Raw genomic sequence first — 21,633 nt, forward strand, 5'->3', positions numbered from 1 at the left:
CATACCTGACTCCATATTCCATATACAATAACACACCATACATACCCGACTCCATATTACAGATACAATAACACACCATACATACCTGACTCCATATTACAGATAAAATAACATACCATACATACCTGACTCCATATTACAGATAAAATAACACACCATACATACCTGACTCCATATTATATATACAATAACATACCATACATACCTGACTCCATATTCCATATACAATAACATACCACACATACCTGACTCCATATTACAGATAAAATAACATACCATACATACCTGACTCCATATTACAGATAAAATAACACACCATACATACCTGACTCCATATTATATATACAATAACATACTATACATATCTGACTCCATATTCTATGTACAATAACACACCATACATACCTGACTCCATATTACAGATACAATAACACACCATACATACCTGACTCCATATTCTAGATACAATAACATACCATACATACCGGACTCCATATTCCATATACAATAACACACCATACATACCTGACTCCATATTCTAGATACAATAACATACCATACATACCTGACTCCATATTGTCTCAAATCTGATATTTTAACATATGAACATCCAATCAGTTTGTCCTCTTGTTTTGGCCTGATGTCAGCAGTTTTACCAGAATTAAAATTAAGCCATAATTGTATCTCAACGGTTTCTTCTTGCAAATAGCTATAAGAAAACATGAATAACAAGACTATGTTGTAGAAACTGCTGAAAACAGTAGACTTTAAATGATATGGCCATTGAGATGTATCTCAAATAACATTCTATTCTCTTTCATCATCGCATTCATTGTTCCACTTTATCTATGTAACCATGGTATGTGGATAGCCAGATTGTATCTCTGTTGATGTATTATCAACACATGTACAAGGTATCATTCATTCAGTGTTATCAACTCAATAAGTGGTTTCTGGATAGTTATATATTTATTTTAAATATATCACACTTACCACATGAAATGCTCAGTTGATTGACAGATATAAGAATGTTTATGTTTTAAATTAGCCTTCCTGTAACCTTTCTCACTCACAGTCAGTGTATGAGGGGTTGAACACTCAGTGGCTGCAAAGAAACAACAATTTAACAAATTATAAACACTGCTGCCATTAATGCAAATTAGAGCCAGAGATGCTACAGCAGAGATCTGATAACAATTTTTATAATAAATAGATCCAAGCTATCTTACATAGCTTACTATTAAAACATATATACTATGTGTTTGTACTAATTTAAAATACTTTATTTTCACTTGGAATAGATTTTCTTTATTTTCGCTGAAGAAATGATTCACTGAAAATAAAATTTAACAAATATATTTTTTTCCTATATTTTACATTCAACTCATCAAAAATCACTGAAAATAAATTCCATACAAAACAAAAAAGTATTTTACAGTATTAGGCAATGTTGTGTTGTGGTTCTCTATGAAGCACCAACAAAGATAGACAAACTTACCTTTATCATAGAATTGATATCTGACATAAGCTGATGTGTATCTATCTACTGTGTTCTGATGAGATACATGAGTCAATGTCTCAGGAATTATAGCATAGTCCACATTCACTGTAACCTCATAAAGGGAGTCACTTGATTGCACTGAATAAAAAAATATACAAAGTCGTGTTATTTCAATAAAACACAATGTTTAGAAATAAAAAAACAAAGGTATACTCTATAACTAAAATGATTTCCTTTATTTTTATATATATTCATAGATTCTAATGGCAGTTGAATCAAACCAGCCAATCAACAAGCACAGTGTATTACATATTATTCAATCTGACAATAGAAAATTGTTTCATTTGTGAAATTTGCTATGACCTTATTTTGTCCTGTTTTTATGTTTGAATTCTTGCATAATGCAGAATCATGCAGTGTCATTACCTTCTGGCAGAATCTGAAGAGGTGACCAACCAGCATCCCTCGCATTGTGAATAACTTTCTCTCTATCAGAAGAACGTGCCATCTGTACATCAATCTCTATACCACCCACACTTGGGTGTAATCCATTACCATGGCAACAAGAATCATCTGGTGAATTCAGTGGAAACCAACCTTTAATACCTAAAAGGGAATACACATTTACAAAATCGAGACGTGAATTGCAGCAAGTTAATGTTCAACACTGAAAAGATTTGGGGACGCCCGTGGGTCGGTAAGAAGGGAGTCAAAACCTACAGCGGAGACCGGACACAAGGATAAATTCGTTGCCGTTGTACCGTTACCGCGAGGCGAACCCTGGCTGGCTGAAAGTAGGGGGGTCAACGTGTGCCCTGCCCTGAAAGCCCTGCCCCGAGATCAGAGGCTTGGCTGCCAGCACCCCGTTGGCATTCAGTGCCCAAGGCTCCAGAGGAGGCCCGATGCAATTAGCCTGAGCCTTGGCCTCACCCAAATTAGTGGGAGAGCCACAGCTGGGAACGGGGGTTGCCTGGAAAAGACGTGTTTGAATGCAAACATGCTTTCGTGTTTCTTCCTGCTTGTCCACCGAGGGGCTGCAGTGGAGACAGCTCGCTCTGACTCCGTCTGATCTACCCGGCCTGCCAGGGGCGCAATTGCCCCGACAGTCCTTTGACCAAAGTCCTCAACTCGGAGGCAAACCCAGCGCCATGCGAGGAAGGGTCCACAAAGGAACCCGCAACGGGCCCCATAGGAGGTAAGCCTCCAGGAGCATAGCCTCGCTGCAGCCGTTAAAATCAGGTAAACCACCGCCTGAAAAAACAGACTGTGAGGATGCCCTTCGATCAGCAGGGGGAGACCGTGAAAAAATATCGGTACCTCTACCATCGGGCCTCCTACTCGACGTCCCGGTACACGAAGCACCGGTAGCCGAGCGTGAGGACTTTCCACTCATGCCAAACACGCAACTCACTTTAACTGTTTTGTTTACTGGACGCGCGACCTTGCTGTGAAGAAACGAGTGACGCAGCTCTGAAAGAAAAGTCTCAGGCCTCAGAACTCCAGTGAAAAACACACGCCTTCACGGCAAAAACCCTGCACGCAGCTCAACAAAAGTATTTCGGATGTGGGCAGCGAGCCCTGGTGCTGTCATTACATCTATTCATTTCTAAATACATTGTAAATAAAAGACGACATGCATGAGGGAAACGAAATACAGTTGTATAAGGTGCTGCCGCGAAACCAACAAGTGGTTACGTAGTGGCGCTGGGTTTTAATTTCTTTGTTGTGGAAAAAACATTACACACAAAAAGGAAAAGGACACAAGGGTAAAAAAAGACAAGAAAAACTTATCCTACCAGCTGGAATGTCGGATGCCGCAGCTGCGGCAATAACCCACGCTAGAAACCCGGACAGGAAAAAGCAAACGAGCCAGGCAGAGCCGCTCAGAATGAAAGATGAAAAATTAGTGATTCTACAGCCGTTAATGACGCTGCCATATGGCCTCGGTCACGTGGTTCGTGACGTAAGGGAAAGAGAATCTTGGGGTCATGAGGCTTCCCCTGACCTAGATTCTATCTCTCCGCCATCGGCAGAATCGCTGATTAATGCCTACAGTTCAAAATAGTCAATTTGACTGACCGGAGTCTATGGTGGGTAATTGAACATAGTGAATTCAAACTTTCTGTAATCTAATGTTGATAATTTTTCAAAATTATTTTTCAAATTCAGGATTCATGTGTCTCATACGACACATACATGTACATGTAACTATTGAGGTGTGGTTGGGGTAAAAATGTTTTACTGATCAAAAGAATTTAAAAAAAAATTAATTTAGATGGTCTGACCATTTAGTATGACATGCTAAGTAAAGGTAGTTATGTTTTTTTAGTATGTATCAAAACTTTCAATATACGCAAAGTGCTTACTTACATTGTATAGTCAACAAAGGCATTCCCTTCATCTTGGCAAGTGAATCCAACCAGCCAATCAATGAGTACAGTGTGCAACAACATCATAAAAAAAAAATCAATTGGCCAACAGAAATCAGAGTTTGAATTATGAAGTTTATAAATATTTATAAAGATGAAGGGAATGCCTTTGTTCTGCTGAGAGTATTCACCAGACTTTTGTAAAGTTTATTTGTATGGATTTGCATGGATATTTTCATGTGATAAAGCAATGAGACAATCAGACATAAGAATAGCAAGAAGATTGTGAGTAACGTCAACATACCAGTTCTATTAGATAATAAATCTTGTAATGGTACAGCTGTAGAGGCCAGTAACACATCATTAGGACTACCAAATATGTTACTATGTTGAGATATTGGTACATCATGTTCTGTTGTAGGAATAATACATAAAGATGAGCACAGTAAGTAATATCAGTTCTTCTGAATAAAGATGCCAATTTACACACTACAGAAACACATGTATTTTCACCCTTACTTGAATTTTCATTAATTACAACATTTTCCAAAAGATCAGCGAATATCTATTATTGTCTGGGAGAAGAAAGAACATTTTCTGGAATTAAACTGAAAGCTGTTGGTTTCATTAGTGACAATATAAATGTATACTAACCTGATCTGAGTACTGTGACCTGATGCCATACTTGTAACGTAACTTGTCCTGTTTCCATCAGTTCAGCCAAACTGAGACCAGTTTCCCTGCATAGCAATGAGCATGGAAAATCCATGTGATGAGAGAAATCAGGAGCAAATGATCTGGCAACTGTCCTTGTAATTCTCTCACTCTGCAGAAAGAATTAAGATATCAGAAATATCAATAATACAATTACATGTAGTATTATAATCAGTAATGAAATCAATAATATCAGCAATAAGTTATACAATCAGTAACATTAATACAATCAGTAAGACAAGAGTAATATAATTTTATAAATAAATAGTTTATTAAAAAAGAAGTACAAAAAGTTATATTGATGGCCAGCCAAGATTCAATTGTCTCCCAAATGAATATAAAAAGTATCAATGACTCACTTCTTTGTTGTGAAAAGACAAATTGACTTTAACATAAGCATTGATGCCCACATCTGATGCATACTGTATTCTTGAGTCCTGCTTTGCTGCCAGTTTAGCTGCAGTCTACAAATAGAAAATACACACAGGTTATTTGATAGGAACACTATTGGTACATTCCATGAAACATAGTAGTTTAGAGAAACAAATTCATTGCACACTTTTTCTCATTGAATTTTGTAGAAATATTTGTTAACATGATATCTAAACATATTTCAGATATATATCTACTGGTTTGGAGAGAACTTTGCTTATCAAGAATACCAAGTTCCACTTCATAATGTATATGCTAAGATCATATAGAGATGCACATAACTAAGAGCAAATAACCAGACTAAAAATACATAGTCTCAATTGTGTGTTTAATGCTGAAGCTTAAAGAATTACCATACTTCCCCTATCATAAACCCCTCCCGAGTATATGCCCATCCTTTGTTTTTAGACATTTAACGAACTGAGGGCATCCCCTGACTCCCAGGGTGTTTTTACCGGGCATCAATGACATTTATTGAAACATGCACGTACATTGCATACAAATCATGATTGGTATGGTAGTTTGGCTCCTGCTTTTGCGAGAAAACTCACATTAATTTCAGAGTGCATGGTGGGCGAATGTATGGAACATGGGTAGCACCTTTTTTATTCTGTTATTTACTCAGGATGAACACCGATGTTGCAATACTGAAGTAATCCATATTTCGTTTGAGTAGTAGTTTTCAAAACGCCAAAATGTGATCATCAAGTCGTGAGACCCGGTCATAGAAAATTGTTTTACTTTTCTGAATAATCGTGTCCATTGAGACTATCGTAAATGAGCAAACTATTCTTCGACATGACTTGCTGGCGACCATGAAAGGTTTAAATACTTCCTCCACCCTCAGATAATGAAAGACGTGACCTGTTAGGTCAAAGGAAGTTGTTTCAGGTCAAATCATGATGAAGACTTCATGGCGGAAATTGCCTTGTATCGAGAGTTTACGTACGAATGAAAACATTCCACAATGAAGATAATTATAAAGATCTTGACTTCGACCGTTTTCCCACAGACCCTACCCATTTTTGCACCATAAATTCAGATGGTATGTGAACCGTATTGTAATAAAATGTGTGTATTTTTATGAACATATTTGTTTCCTTATTGTAAAACGAGTCATGGAAATCAATGATGACTTATTTTGTAATATTTCTCCAAGACCGGCACTGTGAACGAAAGATGTAATTTGGATAATTTTTCGTGGGTGGAAGGGTGGTTACAAACAAGTCATTAATGTCTTCTTAAAGTCTTTGAAGTAACAACTTATGAAGTCACTGAGATGAAGCAGTAATCAAAACGGTAATTTTCATTTCAAAATATATATTTGTATGAACAAACCAAATTTTTTAAACTCAGAGAATGTTCTTTTTCATTATTATTATTTTTTGTACCAAATTGACATGAAGGGGAGTAGTATTCTCAAAACAGAAAATAATAATACCTACTTTAAGACCACAAGCTCTAAGCACAGAAATGGATATACAGATTTGAGATCCAACTTCTTGATTTGCAGCCTCACTAGCAGGTGAATACTTGAGACCTTCTGATTTCCCAGCAGACAATGACTGATATTTGATTGTTATATCAATGAATCCATTACCTGCAGACTAACAATACATCACGAGAATAAGATACTGAAAAATAATGGCAGAATAGCCACAAGTTAAAGTCACTTGGGTTTATCAATTTACTAAATAGAACTGACACATGCATAGAACGTTGAAGCATGTGATAGAAAATCAGTCAAAGCTTGTTATTAATGTCATGCAGTGTATCAACAAATGTGTGCTATGTGGTGTCTAGTAGCATGACAAGTAAACTGTTTTATTTATATTATACCTTATCTTTGAGTTCTTGTGTTGGATGTTGTTGGTCTGCTATGTGACTTATCAGAGGTAATGAATATGATTGCATACTGGATCCTCCTATCTTCTGCATAGTCACCATAGCACACAGTTTGGTCAATGGAAGAAGTCCCTAAATTCAACACCAAGAATACAAATTATGATTGTAGAGATAATTCAATAAATAATGAAAACTGAAGACATGGACATTCTTCAAATTTAAACTGAAGATATAGCTATATAGATGAAAGTTACAGCCAGGGTAATCATAGAGGGTACTAAAGATATAGCTATATAGATAAAAGTTACAGACAGGGTAATCATGGAGGGTACTAAAGATATAGCTATATAGATGAAAGTTACAGCCAGGGTAATCATGGAGGGTACTAAAGATATAGCTATATAGATGAAAGTTACAGACAGGGTAATCATGGAGGGTACTAAAGATATAGCTATATAGATGAAAGTTACAGACAGGGTAATCATGGAGGGTACTAAAGATATAGCTATATAGATGAAAGTTACAGCCAGGGTAATCATGGAGGGTACTAAAGATATAGCTATATAGATGAAAGTTACAGCCAGGGTAATCATGGAGGGTACTAAAGATATAGCTATATAGATGAAAGTTACAGACAGGGTAATCATGGAGGGTACTAAAGATATAGCTATATAGATGAAAGTTACAGACAGGGTAATCATGGAGGGTACTAAAGATATAGCTATATAGATGAAAGTTACAGCCAGGGTAATCATGGAGGGTACTAAAGATATAGCTATATAGATGAAAGTTACAGACAGGGTAATCATGGAGGGTACTAAAGATATAGCTATATAGATGAAAGTTACAGACAGGGTAATCATGGAGGGTACTAAAGATATAGCTATATAGATGAAAGTTACAGCCAGGGTAATCATGGAGGGTACTAAAGATATAGCTATATAGATGAAAGTTACAGCCAGGGTAATCATGGAGGGTACTAAAGATATAGCTATATAGATGAAAGTTACAGCCAGGGTAATCATGGAGGGTACTAAAGATATAGCTATATAGATGAAAGTTACAGCCAGGGTAATCATGGAGGGTACTAAAGATATAGCTATATAGATGAAATTTACAGCCAGGGTAATCATGGAGGGTACTAAAGATATAGCTATATAGATGAAAGTTACAGCCAGGGTAATCATGGAGGGTACTAAAGATATAGCTATATAGATGAAAGTTACAGCCAGGGTAATCATGGAGGGTACTAAAGATATAGCTATATAGATGAAAGTTACAGCCAGGGTAATCATGGAGGGTACTAAAGATATAGCTATATAGATGAAAGTTACAGCCAGGGTAATCATGGAGGGTACTAAAGATATAGCTATATACTAGTAGATGAAAGTTACAGCCAGGGTAATCATGGAGGGTACTAAAGATATAGCTATATAGATGAAAGTTACAGCCAGGGTAATCATGGAGGGTACTGATACTTAAGTGTAACTACATTGTATTTATGCAAATACACACACAGGATAATTCATCTGCAGTTTGTCTCAGAAAAATCTAGCAATTGTAAAATTGTTTTGGTGCTTTAGAATCTCTAGACTGTATCATGTAATTGCAAGAGTACTCTGTGGAAAACTACAAAGGACAGGTGAGTTGCTGATCAGATTGAGGTAAGTATAGAGAGTCTATTCTGTGAATAACGGTACAGTGGTTAGCATGTTCACCTCTCATTGGGGAGGTATTTAGCAGCATAAATACAGTCTGCACTACTTTCCAAACAAAGTCAAAGTATATCAAAGAATATCAAAGTATCAAAAAATGTTAGGAGAGACAGCAGTGACTTTAATGTTTAGAAATGTCATATGACACATAAATATTTTCAAAAAAGGACAAGGTACAAGGAAACTAGTGACACAAAAGGTGATTATCAGCATTACAATCAAATACTGTAAAATACTTTATTTTAACTGGAATTAATTGTCGCTGAAAAGACATTTTGGCTGTTTTGTATAAAGTTTATTCTCATAAATTCACCAATTCATTCTTTCAGCAAACATAAATTTCAAGTGAAAATAAAGTACTTTTCCAGTATAATGGCCATGTTACCTTGGCAACTACTTGATCTCTGACATTTGGATGATAATATCTATGCCATACTTCAAATGGGATACCCCCACTTCCTCCACCTACGCCGCCACATGCTACAAAAAATATTTTAAAGTATGAACATGCTGAAATTTCAAAACATCTGAGTTGTAATTAAGCAACACAACTCTGTGAATAAGGATTATTTCAGAAATATTCAAAAACTTTAATTCCTGTTCTGTGAAATGTGATACTACACTAAGCATTACAGAGAAGGGGTACTGTAAACAGTTAAATTGTGTTACTACCGGAAATAGAGTTCAGGATGGAATGTCTCACTATTTGGAAGTTATTGGGTATTTTACATTCCTAGTATGCAATGTCAGCTGGGGTTATTTGCTCTTCAGGGAGTTGAGATGGGTGATAAGTTGGATTCAATATATGGCATACTAACAAGGGTAATAATGTGTAGTGCCCTTGGATTTGAGAGTTATATAATTTTGCCAAATAAAATGTATGCATCATACTTCAAGTAATCATACACTTAATATAATGTCATTATTACATGAAAATAAATTGCAGCCATTCAGAGAACATATGTTTCAAATTTGGCGTAATATTGTCAATTGCAATCACAAAATGGCAATCATTTTGACTAATATTTATTGCAATACACAGAGTGAAATAAACATCTTGTAGCCAAATATTACCTGCAAGTAGTTCACGTTGTATTGGTGATCTAGACGGCAATATTATTCTGTGTTTTTTGACGTCATTAAAGAGAGAATTTGGAAGGCACAAAGTTGTTCCTGTTCTATATGATGTCACAGTACCTAAAATAAAACATATTATAATTTATATTCTGTGTTGCCCTACGACAATACTAGTCTGATTAGACCATTAGTGATGGTTATACACTAAATGAACTATTCAATCTAGAGTCAATTCAATGACCCTGTATACATGATACATCGTTCATCTATAGTTCAGTGTTTATTGCATCAGTTTATTGATTAGTAGAGTTCAAATCATACCAGGGAGTAAACCAAAACAGATTAATCTCAACCCTGGGTGAATGCGTCACAGACCCAAAGGGGAAACCAAAATTATTGTACTCTCAAGAAGTGTGTCACAGACTAAAGCCACTGTACCCTGTGTGGCAGAGCTTTTTTTAAACAAAATAAATGAGAAAAAACAAAGAGAAAATGAATCAATCATCTAGAGTGCACTCTGAAACCTATACTTTGTATTTGTATTATATCTGGAGACAGGTGACCTAAAGTATTTACTGGTAATAAATAAATTAGTGAGACTATAGAATATTAGATGGTTAGTTTACCTTGTTGAATTGAATGCTGGGAAGGAAAATGATATTGCACAAAACAATCCGCTTCAGCCCATACTGTGTTATCCATCTGTGGCTGATTGCTGATGCCTTCAACTACAACTTCAAATACGTGTTCAACTAATACACAAAAAGAAGGTACTTTTCATGTAATAAACCAGTCAGAATAGTATAGTATAAAAAAGTATATGCAAAAATCATATTATTATTTTTTACATGCTATTATTAATATTACACTTCACAGTTAAGTTGTTACAAACATTAAATCACAGCAAGAAGAAACACACCAGTAAAAAAAAACTGTTAAAATGAAGGAAGAATTATTATAATCTCCTCAATGCAAGTACAAATAAATTTTCAAAAGATGGGAAAATTAAAACTTTCTGCAATGTGATGGAATTTCTGAAGTAATCCAAGTTTTAAACTAAAGAACTGTGCATACAAAGCAACAAATAATCATAGAAAGTTTTTAGAGATCTGCTAAAAGCCAGTTGCACATTTATATGCAGGCTAGTTGACACAATTGTTATGTTGCATATTGTCAAAGTTAAAAAATGTATTGTGACATTTAAGTACTATAGTTACAGCTGTGAGCAATGTTTATTGTTTGAACTATGTAAGGTAGCCAGTGCATGCAATGTATATGTAGGTAAAGACCAATCAGAGAACAGAACAATAATAAAACATTATTGTGTACATGGGCAGTTTTGATGACAAAGACACTATAACAAATGAGCATATATTCATAAATTTATGATAAATTACATACAAAATAAATTAGAATAACGGAACATAGATAGATAGAATACAAACAAAAACAACAAAAATTGTCATGTTTGCATGAGAAGACATAACATAATTGCAAAATATGAAGTAGGTAAGAATTGTGAATCAGTGAATTGTTTTCATATAATATTACATACCATAGGATTCTGTGTTCGTATCACGTTCAGAAAATATATTTCTTTCATCAGAAATGCATCTCCTGTTCAACAAATCAAATTATAGATTATTAATTCAAGTTCACCATGCCATAACATCAAACCAAACAAAGCAAATATAATTACAATAAAATCCTTGCCTTTCTAAGTAGTGTTCTGGTCTTCCAGTTTTTTGAAATGATTCTTCATTAAATTTTATTTGTTCCAGTGCAGCTACCTAAAGAAAATTGACAATAAAAATGTTACAACAGTAACCACCATAGTTCAGATGCATGTCCATATCAGGGAATCTTCAGTGATATGCATACATTAGCAGGGTCATGTCCAAATTTACATATAGTGCTACTGTAAACAGATCCACAATGGGTAACAACGTATCAACAGAACTCACCTGTTCATTTGATCCCAGCGCCAATGTTACATTCAGTTTTCCATGTTGTTTTCCAGTAAACGGATCCACAATAGGTAACAACGTATCAACACTTACAACAGGATACTGAAATGTACAACAATCTTAGTTAATTATAAAACAGTGTATTGACACACGATGAACAACAATCAGTAATCTCAATACTCAATGAGTTGGTAACATACAAAGTAATTTTAAAAGCATTCTAAGTTTTCCTACTTCAAAACCATGCAATTTTTGTGCTAATCCAAGCTATACAGCATTTCCATATGGGGCATAGGTTCCTCTGACCTGATTGTTTGTACTATTCACAAGTTATTTCTGTTGTAGGGCTCATTAATATTTGTACAACCAAGGGGGGAGGGTTTTTGTCCCAATCTATTTGGTTATTATGCAGCTTTCTGGTGATGTACAGTGTAAAAATGGAAGTCATGCTAAATGGTGTAGATGATTTGGTAATATATGTGTATATGTGTCAGTTCATGTAAACATGGTAAACATGTAAACACATGGTAGTTGGTTATATTGACAAATTATTTACCTTACTGTGTAAACTGTGTTATTTTACCTGCAAAGCTCCACTCAGTCACCTTGCATGAATGTCAAAATGTCTGAATGTTGCGATGAAAACCACATACTACAACTGATCGATGAAATTACCTGTGACTTCAATAATGTACTTGCAATTCTTCTGTCTCTGAATGACATATAAAACTGATGCAATGACAACTTGACAATACCAATCAGCTGTTAACAGAATAGATATATAATTATTCAAGACCCCATTTTTCTTGCCTCTTTATTGCGATTAGACATGCCAAACTGACGGACAGCGAAATTCATGGAATAAAAGTGCTAAGTCCAAATTGTATACGACATTGACAAACTTCAGGATGAAGCTGTAGGGATTTTGGTGGACGGCGACAGTGATGCCGACTTTGAGGGATTGACTTTGACAAAGATGGCAATGAACATGCAAATGGACATCTGAGAAGTTTTTTTCAAACAACTATGAACTTTCGTAATTTTTACTGTGTAAATTCGTAAATTATTATTGTTCATATATGATTGTTGATCCAATATTTGTCAAAACCAGAAATAATTTTATGCAGTTTAACCCATGACATTTTTATTAATTTTGAGTTCGCATGTATTGGGCATGTTTGTGGTGGGAAAATCCTAATTCAAATGAGTCCTCACTGTTGATTTTATTATTTCTGGTTTATTTGTTACATTATAAGCAATAAATTATTTTTGTTATACTTCTAATGTTGCATATTGTTCATTTATTTCCGTTGCATGTTTTCATTTGCCATTCTATTACCTGCCGCGCGCAGTTCAATCTGTGTGTTGTCAATTTTCGCGAGTTTCAATTTTTTTGCAGGGGATGTCCGGGCATACGCCCAACCCTATTTTTTGGAAATTTTCAATGTTCAGGCCCCAGAAAATTACGGTAAAATGAAAACAGCTACTAAATGCATCAAGTGTACAGTAAGAAGGTCACATCACAAATTATAGCTTAATTACTGCATTATGTTAAATTTAGTTTGGAGAATCCATGCTTGCTCACCAAAGTGTACTGTCAAGCAACTTGAGAGCTCACATCATTCTCCAAAATGGCTGATTATATAATTTTCAATAAATTGATTTCGCTAAAAATTTGATATAAAATGTCTCAGGTTTTTTGAAATGAAGTGCAGCATTTATCAACCAATTACTACACATACCAAGTAGTCTAGTTTAAGAAAACCATATCCTAGTTTATTTTATTTTTAAGTTATCAACCAATTGCTACACATACCAAGTAGTCTAGTTTAAGAAAACCATATCCTAGTTTATTTTATTTTTAAGTTATCAACCAATTGCTACACATACCAAGTAGTCTAGTTTAAGAAAACCATATCCTAGTTTATTTTATTTTTAAGTTATCAACCAATTGCTACACATACCAAGTAGTCTAGTTTAAGAAAACCATATCCTAGTTTATTTTATTTTTAAGTTATCAACCAATTGCTACACATATCAAGTAGTCTAGTTTAAGAAAACCATATCCTAGTTTATTTTATTTTTAAGTTATCAACCAATTGCTACACATACCAAGTAGTCTAGTTTAAGAAAACCATATCCTAGTTTATTTTATTTGAAGACTGTTTAAGGCTAGACTAAGTACATACCTTATCATCTTCTGCAGATGTTTTTTTATCCCATACTTCCACAACCATGAAGTTATTTTTTGTTCGTTCAAGCAAAGCATTAGTCAATAGAACTGGTGCAACCTTTGGGAAAAACCAAGTTATTAGTACTTCTTGTATGTAACTAAACATTGTGTACAAGAAGCAAGGTCACAGTATTCAGGTACTGCTTGACAATATCAACAAATAAAAAAAAATTAACTGTATTATCATTAGTTTCTTTTTATATGCATGATACATGACCTGAAACATTATTTCTTTAGGTGGGAGATAAATTGTATTGTATGATATATATGCCATTATGACTTGCCTTTATGCAAAATCACACCAAGATATTCAAGAAACGGCTTGGCACATAGAAAATAATAAATTAGTCACAAAACACATGCAGTAAACTACCATGTATGAAATTATGTTATGAACAAGTCAGAAGTACACTGGCATGCACATGCTTGAAAACAGTTGATGACATTCTGTGTTTTGTTGTTTTTTATTGGACGAAAATGGTCTGTTAAATTCCATTAAATCAAAAATTGACCAAAGATTTGTCTAAAATATGACAACAACTAAATTAATATTGGTTGACTGCTTCAACTGATGTCTGTTTAAACATAACATAACATATTACAAAATAACATATTACAAGGAAAGAATAGAAAAATAACCAGTAGCCATTAATGGTTGAATGATTAGATGTCTTACTTTCACATATTCTGAATCATGCTATAAAGAATAACACTTTCTACTAAAGTATCAAAATTCAAACACAGAATGTATTTTAAATTAAAAATTGACATTCCATACCTGTACAAAGTCATAATGTGGTTGAGATGTTCCCCAACATACACTAGATCGGACGACATCATTGGACCAAAATGTCCGACATAACAGATAGGTATTACGCACTGTTAAATCTCTCCCTAAAAACAGAGTAAATCATTTGATGGTCAAGCAGTTGCTTTTAAAGCTGCACACACTGTTCATAATGTTGTGTGAACCAGTAAACATTATGTCAATCAATCTACTCAATATCTGAAGATGACATACACATGTTCCGATTCAGTAATATGGTTTAGCAACAATGATGAATTGATTGCAGAAATCATAATCTGTTTTAGTTATCAAAAATACAGACACACTACATAAGGACAGACAAAAATAATCATCTTATGGGACCAAAAATCCAAATAAAGCATTTCATTTCATAATATACATATACCTGATTTTCCAATAATTCCTAATTTTGTAGGAGGAGCAGGTTGTGGTATTCTGTTACTAGTCTTGTGTGATCGAACACCATGTAAAGTGATATCTTTTCCTTCAGGAATCATCAGCAAGGAATGTAATGTCAGCGGCTGATACAGCAAAGAAAATAAATAATTACACCAACAATAAATGCAAGAAATCAATATTTCACTCTTCCAATCCGAGACAATCGAAAGATCAATGGTCTTGAATAATCAACATATCGATAGGTGTTATTTATACAGGATGATAATACTAAGGCTTTTAGACAGCCACCTGCTTTTCTGGTTATAACCCTGATGATAACATTGACACTATACCTCATATGCTGGAACATATGGCTGTACTTTCTCTTCAGGGATTTTAGACTCAATCTCTTTTGGATGGACAGGTGACTTCTCTTGTGAGGCACTCATGATTGGAGGATTTGTTATCGGTGCAATGGCCGTGCCTCTTTTCAATTCTGAGATTTTGGTTGAAGCTAATGATGCAATGAAATCTTTTTCATCTGATGCTAGTTCTATGGATACCTGACAAAAACATTAGCAAAAAATTAAGAGTATTGAAATAATAGTTTCAGGAATAAATAATATTGTGTTGCTATGGTATACATTTGTAATGTATAGTCACAGTTTAGTTGCATGATACACAGTTCACAAAAAATATTAAGGACTTACTTTGAGCTGACCAACATGTGGTTTGGAGTCGGTGTCAGTCGGACAAGCCAGCTCAGAAGATGTACTTGGCAGATTTTTGTCATTGATATTTAAATCAGCATTTATGATTAGGTCACTTGATGTAATGACTGAAAGTAACGGAATGCTGCATACACCAATTAGTGTAGGCTGTGTGAATACAAACAGAACATCAACATTACTAAACACTCAAATTGACCTGTAGAATAAGATAAGTGTTCATCAATTTTTGACACTTTCCAGTGATTTCAACTCAACCATTTTTTAAATATATAAAAACATTCAAAATATTGATGGAAAAAACTTGGGCTCCAAACTATCCCCAATTTACTTATGACAAAAGACCTAAACCTCTAAATGCTCAGATAACACTACAATATTACGATATCAGAAAAATGTACAGTTTATTTACACTGACCATGTGAAGGTATACTCACACTTTTTTGTCCTGATGTTCTAGAAAATATTTTAAATACAAGTAAACGTTTGCACCACTTATCAATCACATCGCTATCAAACGATACTGGAAATACTGATCTATGACTGAATGTCACCACTGTGAAGAAAAAAATCATCTTTACATATTATCTTGGCTATGAACTACTCAGGTGGCTTTACAACGATTTGAATAAACCCAGGGTTTCAACATATTTGTACAAGACTAGAGATGGAATTCAATGTTCTTAGTTGATACCAATATTATGATTCTATTCACTTCAGCAAAGTGCTTTTAAAATAGACAAAGAACATGCATAAAATAGATAATTAGCATGCAGATTAATTAATTAATTTGTATGGATTCATTAGCAGACATTTTACTTTGTGTGCAAAGTTTCAATCTTTTACAAACACAGGTTTAATGCAAAAATTTATTTTTCTGACAACTTACCTCCATCACTTGAAACCTTTTTAGAAACAATTCTCATAACCTCTGTTGCCATGGTATTTTCACTTCCATCATCCCTTGTGGGTGCAGCAACAGGGAACTTGTACTCCACAAAATATGTCCTACATTGATAATAAAACATAGTGTAAGTGTTGATAAGCTTTGCATCATTTAGGGACTGTGGCTAATCAAAACATTTGCACAGCAAATGTAATCTCTTTGTTGAAGTTCACAAGTATGAATAAAATATAAGTATAAAACACCCTAGGGCTATTTGTGAGCACAGTAGCATAAAATCTGTATCACAAGCCACATCCCTAATAGAAATCACACTGATTCTTTTTAAACAATTGAGAACTAAAAATTTACCATTTCTCATATGTGTAGATACTCTAATATAAGCCGCAGCTTTTAATATAAATTTTACAGTATTTGAAATAATCTTGGATTCCTCTTTCCGCCTAATGAAGAGATAACGTTTGATGTGCACATGTGCCTCTTACCATATCAATACCCAAGAATGAATGACATTGAGAACTTCACTTACATTGTCTTTATTGACTTAGATGGTCTTGGTGGTTTTCCCTTTGAATGACTCTTTCTCTTCACAGGTATTACTGGTGATTCTAATTTTAGTGTATCCACGGTAACTCTGGAAATGTGCACTTTCTCCAGTAATGCCAATCTTTCAACACTAATACCATTTACTTCAAATGCTTTGGATGATTAGAGGTTATATCGAGTTTAGAAACAGAATTCAACAGAATAATTAGTATCATTAACTTAAGAGCCATGTATGGCACAGTCCCCGTTAGTTATCAAATTTAAGATATATAGTTTTGTTTATAGTAAAATAAACATGTCAGGAATATGATTATGATGATTGTTTAACATTTAAATGATTGACATTTATCGTCAAATGAGTACTTGTCCACATTGAGAGATATTGCTCTGGAACAGCATCAATTAAAACAAAATCAGCCATTTTGAATACATACATATATCTATAACATGATGTATAATGAATATTAAAAATTTGAACATAATCAGTCGAAGCATGTCAGAGATATGGCTCTAGGAGCCCATTCATTAAAACAAAATGGCCACCAGTCAGCCATTTTGAATCCAATCTGAAAAATAAAATGACATGCATCAAGGTTCTATACCAAGTTTGAACAAATCCATCTGCAGAGAAAAGCTTAGTTTTGATGATTTTTCAGTACAAAAATGGCCGCCATTCGGCCATCTTGAATCAGATCGTGAAACAAATTGATGTGCATATGTATAATGTCATGTATGATGCATGTGTGAAGTTTGATTGTGATTGGTCCAGGCATTTCTAAGATACAGGTTCACACGCACAGATGCACGGACGCACAGAGGTGTGTCCGAACGGGGACTAAAAAAGAGGAATCATAGGTTCTACTGGGATAGGATGTAAATGAATTCATTGAGGTAGTTATTTCAGGTTTCAATCACAGCTACCACCATTTCCTACTTTTTTATGGTGCCCAACTTTATTGCTTTAGTCACATTCATATCGGCAAATATTTCCTCACAAGTCTAAGTCTAAGTAATGTTTACAACATGAATCTGGCCTTCAGTACTCAACCACTTAGATCATAACTGGTTTTCTAGCATCACATCAACTACATAACTCCAAAATCAACTTTGAGTAGAATAAAAACTGGAACTAGTCTTTGTCCTCTGGCGAGATCTCTGGACACTCAATAGTACCTCATATTTGGGTTACTTAATATATTACCTAATATAGCTTAGGTAAAGTCTTCCCTAATGCTTCAAACGACAAAAGATTATCCTCACCATTATGTACCACCATATAATAACATAACTCACAACCCAAACAGACAGAATCTATTACTACAATCTCACCTGTATCTTGTTCATCTATATGAGTACTGTCAAATGACACTCTAGATACACTAACTACTTCGGATTCACTGTCACTGTCTCCACCACTAGCTGCACTCAACTTTACTGGTGTATCAATACTTTTAAGAGATGATTTCCTTGAGGGTGGTCTCTGAAATCCAATCCATGAACACAATGTCAGTACACACATGTGAGTATTTATAAATTTAGACATTTAAGTTTATCTTTACTCAAATTTGATAAGGGTAGCAGGTGAGTTTTAATATGAAAGTAACATTACATGGTTAACACTTGACTGCTCAAGATTTGTTTATACAATAGATATCAACAAACAAAGATTATCCACAGAGGCAGTTAGCAGTCAGTGTGCTACGTAGATACAAAACATATTGAAAGAGATATTAAGAATCACGTAAACACAAGCATAGAAACTCAACTTGTGAGAAGTAAAGTTCATGTTCAGTAAAGCTATTTCAGTAAAAAAGTCACAAATGTATATAGACATTTAATAAAATTTGTAGTTTGAAATCATTTCAAACTTTTGATTTGTTTCATTCAGTCATTGGCTTCATTCAGTCATTGGCAAATATTAGCCTCCTTATAGAGTTAACCACAGTAACATTTCCAGCAAAATACATACAACATACAATTACTGTAAGACCACTGACTTACCACATTGGAAGGATCATCAATTGACATAGACCTTGAAATGCTTAACTTAGATTCAACGTCACTCAAGTCACTTTCACTGTCAGTTAAAACCTATATCAAAATATAACACAATTATTAAAACCTTGCTGCAAGTACAAATTCATCTGAGGCAAGTTTAATAAAATCAATAATACCACATTTATTTAGATTTTTCTAAATAAAAATAAGGGTTTGATCTTCCATGACGTTCGTTGCAAGATATTCAACAAAAACCTGTTTTGTCTCATTCAGTATATATGTTTTGAAGAACGATTACGTTTTGAAGAATAATTACTTTCAGAGGAATGTAACTATGGTAACTTTCAATTTTCTACAACAAATTAGCCAATCAGCAGTCTGCTCACAAATGAACTATACCTGATTTGTATGTTATGTTGACAAAACAAAACTGAACTAAGCATATCAAGTAGATGTTAAAACATCCATTCCAGTGATAGTAGGTAAATGGATATGCTGTAAATACATACAGTATACGCTTTATAATGTCTTGTTTTATGCAATGTGTTCAAATTACTTTGATACTTACAGCTTCCTTATAAAATAATTCTTCTATTATACTGCTATCATGCAGCGGATCATTGACATCACTTAGTATACTATCATGAGTTGAAGAAAAACTTGATTCCAATGATCGATCACCCTATATATAAAAAATAAAAGACAACATCATGTATTGTTTGAGGGAATTGGTTAAATAGATAAGTCAGAAACTTTGAAATAGGTTTAAAAGAACTCATTAGGGCAAACATTTCAATAGCTTTGATCACAAAATAGAACGATGTACCATATTTGCTCTATTAGAAGCACAGCCCAAATAGAAGCGCATATAAACCAAGAAGCACACTGGCTATCTACTGAATCATTAAAATATTGACAATACAAAAATCTAAATTACATAAGTGCATCAGCAAAATTCAAATGTCATGAAGTTATTACATAAGGGATATTATTACCTGCAGTTTCCTTAAAATATTGAGTTCTTTTTCATCCAAGTTATCGCCAACAACAAGATGAATAACTCCAGATTCTAGGTCATCCATAGAACCTTCATTATCTACATCCAGAATCTCTTTAAATAAATCACCAGTAGATGAAGTTCTGAAGAGATATAAACCAATATCAGTAAGTCACAATGATGTACTCCATACTAAATGTGCCTAGTAGTAACTGTCAGGTTACCAAGCATCAAAATAATATTATTGTAAGATGGAAATGTGCATAAACATGAACAGTATGAAATAACATGTTGCTTTGCTTTGCTTCACTAATACTTCATCATGTGACATGCAGCATCATATCCATTTGTTTCATTGTATGGAGTCTGGTTCTCCAACTTTTCTCCAGACATGAACAGAAATAGGTATGTGTGCATGTTATAGATCTGATATACTACAACTGTTGATAAGTTAATCAACCCTCCACTAAAAATCAACAACGAACCAGTGAAATGGCAATCGGAACATTGACTCATATACACATGAAGGTAGGAGCAATCTCGTTGGCATAAATATTCTTAGCTTTATAAATAAATTGTACCTGTCTCTCCTATGAGTGAACTCAGTCAGCGAGATATCAGTTCCATTTTGAGCTTTAGTAGAGTTGGCAGTCAACTGATCAGTTACTATTTCAGATTTAATCATTTCTGTACGAAGTTTAGTTCCACGATCCAACAAACTTGACAATACATCATCTTGTTTGTGCTGAATCCTGCCATCTTGGACCACTCTCTGCTTTCTCTGTATGTTGACATCTTTGACTGGACTGTCATTTACCGACATTCTTTCTTCTTTCACTGGACTTTGTACTGTAATATTTGTTGGTGACTCAGTTCGACCTGGCCCAACAACAAAGCTGTATTCGTCATCTACACCAGTCAGAATAGGACGGCTTTTAACTTCCTAATAAATGCAAAGTTGTAATACTATTATACAAAAGCTAAAATTTGAATAAACAACAGAATTTCAATTTAATTGTTTTTGTATCACTACTTTAAATCACTGTGGAGAAACTACAGTGAACAGAACAAAGCTGGGGCTGTTATAAACATTTTTAAACCAAAATGGATGAATTCAAATTGACCAATCCAGAAACTCAACATTAACCAATCAGCAAAGGCTTCGTTTTGAATAGGGGGAGGGGGGTTGCAATCATCATGCCATGTGAAGTCGTGCACGTACATTATGGATGTAGGCAATGCTGAGCTCTTGAACCAATCATTAATAAATTTGAATTTAAATGAAAGCTAATGATCGATATTTACAAGTTTTATGTTTATAAGCAAAGAGCTAGCTTTGTGCCCTTCCTTGTAGTGCATACTTTTACTTATTCGTGTAATTTTTAAGCCTTCAGACTTTTTCCTTGCGCACACTTCTTATT

General features: G+C 34.3%; 1 protein-coding gene across 1 annotated transcript in view; it reads right to left on the minus strand.

Annotated features, from left to right (window-relative positions):
• The window catches only part of LOC102806829 (C2 domain-containing protein 3-like), a 43,612-nt gene that overhangs the window by 14,352 nt on the left and 7,627 nt on the right, over nt 1-21,633 (minus strand). Inside the window, 29 exon segments of the mRNA XM_085506810.1 lie at nt 566-709; nt 988-1,105; nt 1,499-1,639; nt 1,928-2,107; nt 4,175-4,282; nt 4,525-4,696; nt 4,944-5,048; nt 6,462-6,623; nt 6,856-6,993; nt 8,962-9,056; nt 9,651-9,773; nt 10,280-10,405; nt 11,209-11,270; nt 11,367-11,443; nt 11,618-11,722; nt 12,296-12,382; nt 13,810-13,911; nt 14,632-14,747; nt 15,047-15,182; nt 15,393-15,602; nt 15,750-15,917; nt 16,205-16,323; nt 16,657-16,775; nt 17,201-17,369; nt 18,547-18,697; nt 19,219-19,308; nt 19,784-19,897; nt 20,211-20,355; nt 20,794-21,155. Coding sequence (XP_085362936.1) covers nt 566-709; nt 988-1,105; nt 1,499-1,639; nt 1,928-2,107; nt 4,175-4,282; nt 4,525-4,696; nt 4,944-5,048; nt 6,462-6,623; nt 6,856-6,993; nt 8,962-9,056; nt 9,651-9,773; nt 10,280-10,405; nt 11,209-11,270; nt 11,367-11,443; nt 11,618-11,722; nt 12,296-12,382; nt 13,810-13,911; nt 14,632-14,747; nt 15,047-15,182; nt 15,393-15,602; nt 15,750-15,917; nt 16,205-16,323; nt 16,657-16,775; nt 17,201-17,369; nt 18,547-18,697; nt 19,219-19,308; nt 19,784-19,897; nt 20,211-20,355; nt 20,794-21,155 — 3,944 coding nt within the window.

Source organism: Saccoglossus kowalevskii, chromosome 13 (assembly GCF_978046115.1).
Source record: "Saccoglossus kowalevskii chromosome 13, keSacKowa6.1, whole genome shotgun sequence".
In the NCBI taxonomy this organism is placed as follows: domain Eukaryota; kingdom Metazoa; phylum Hemichordata; class Enteropneusta; family Harrimaniidae; genus Saccoglossus; species Saccoglossus kowalevskii.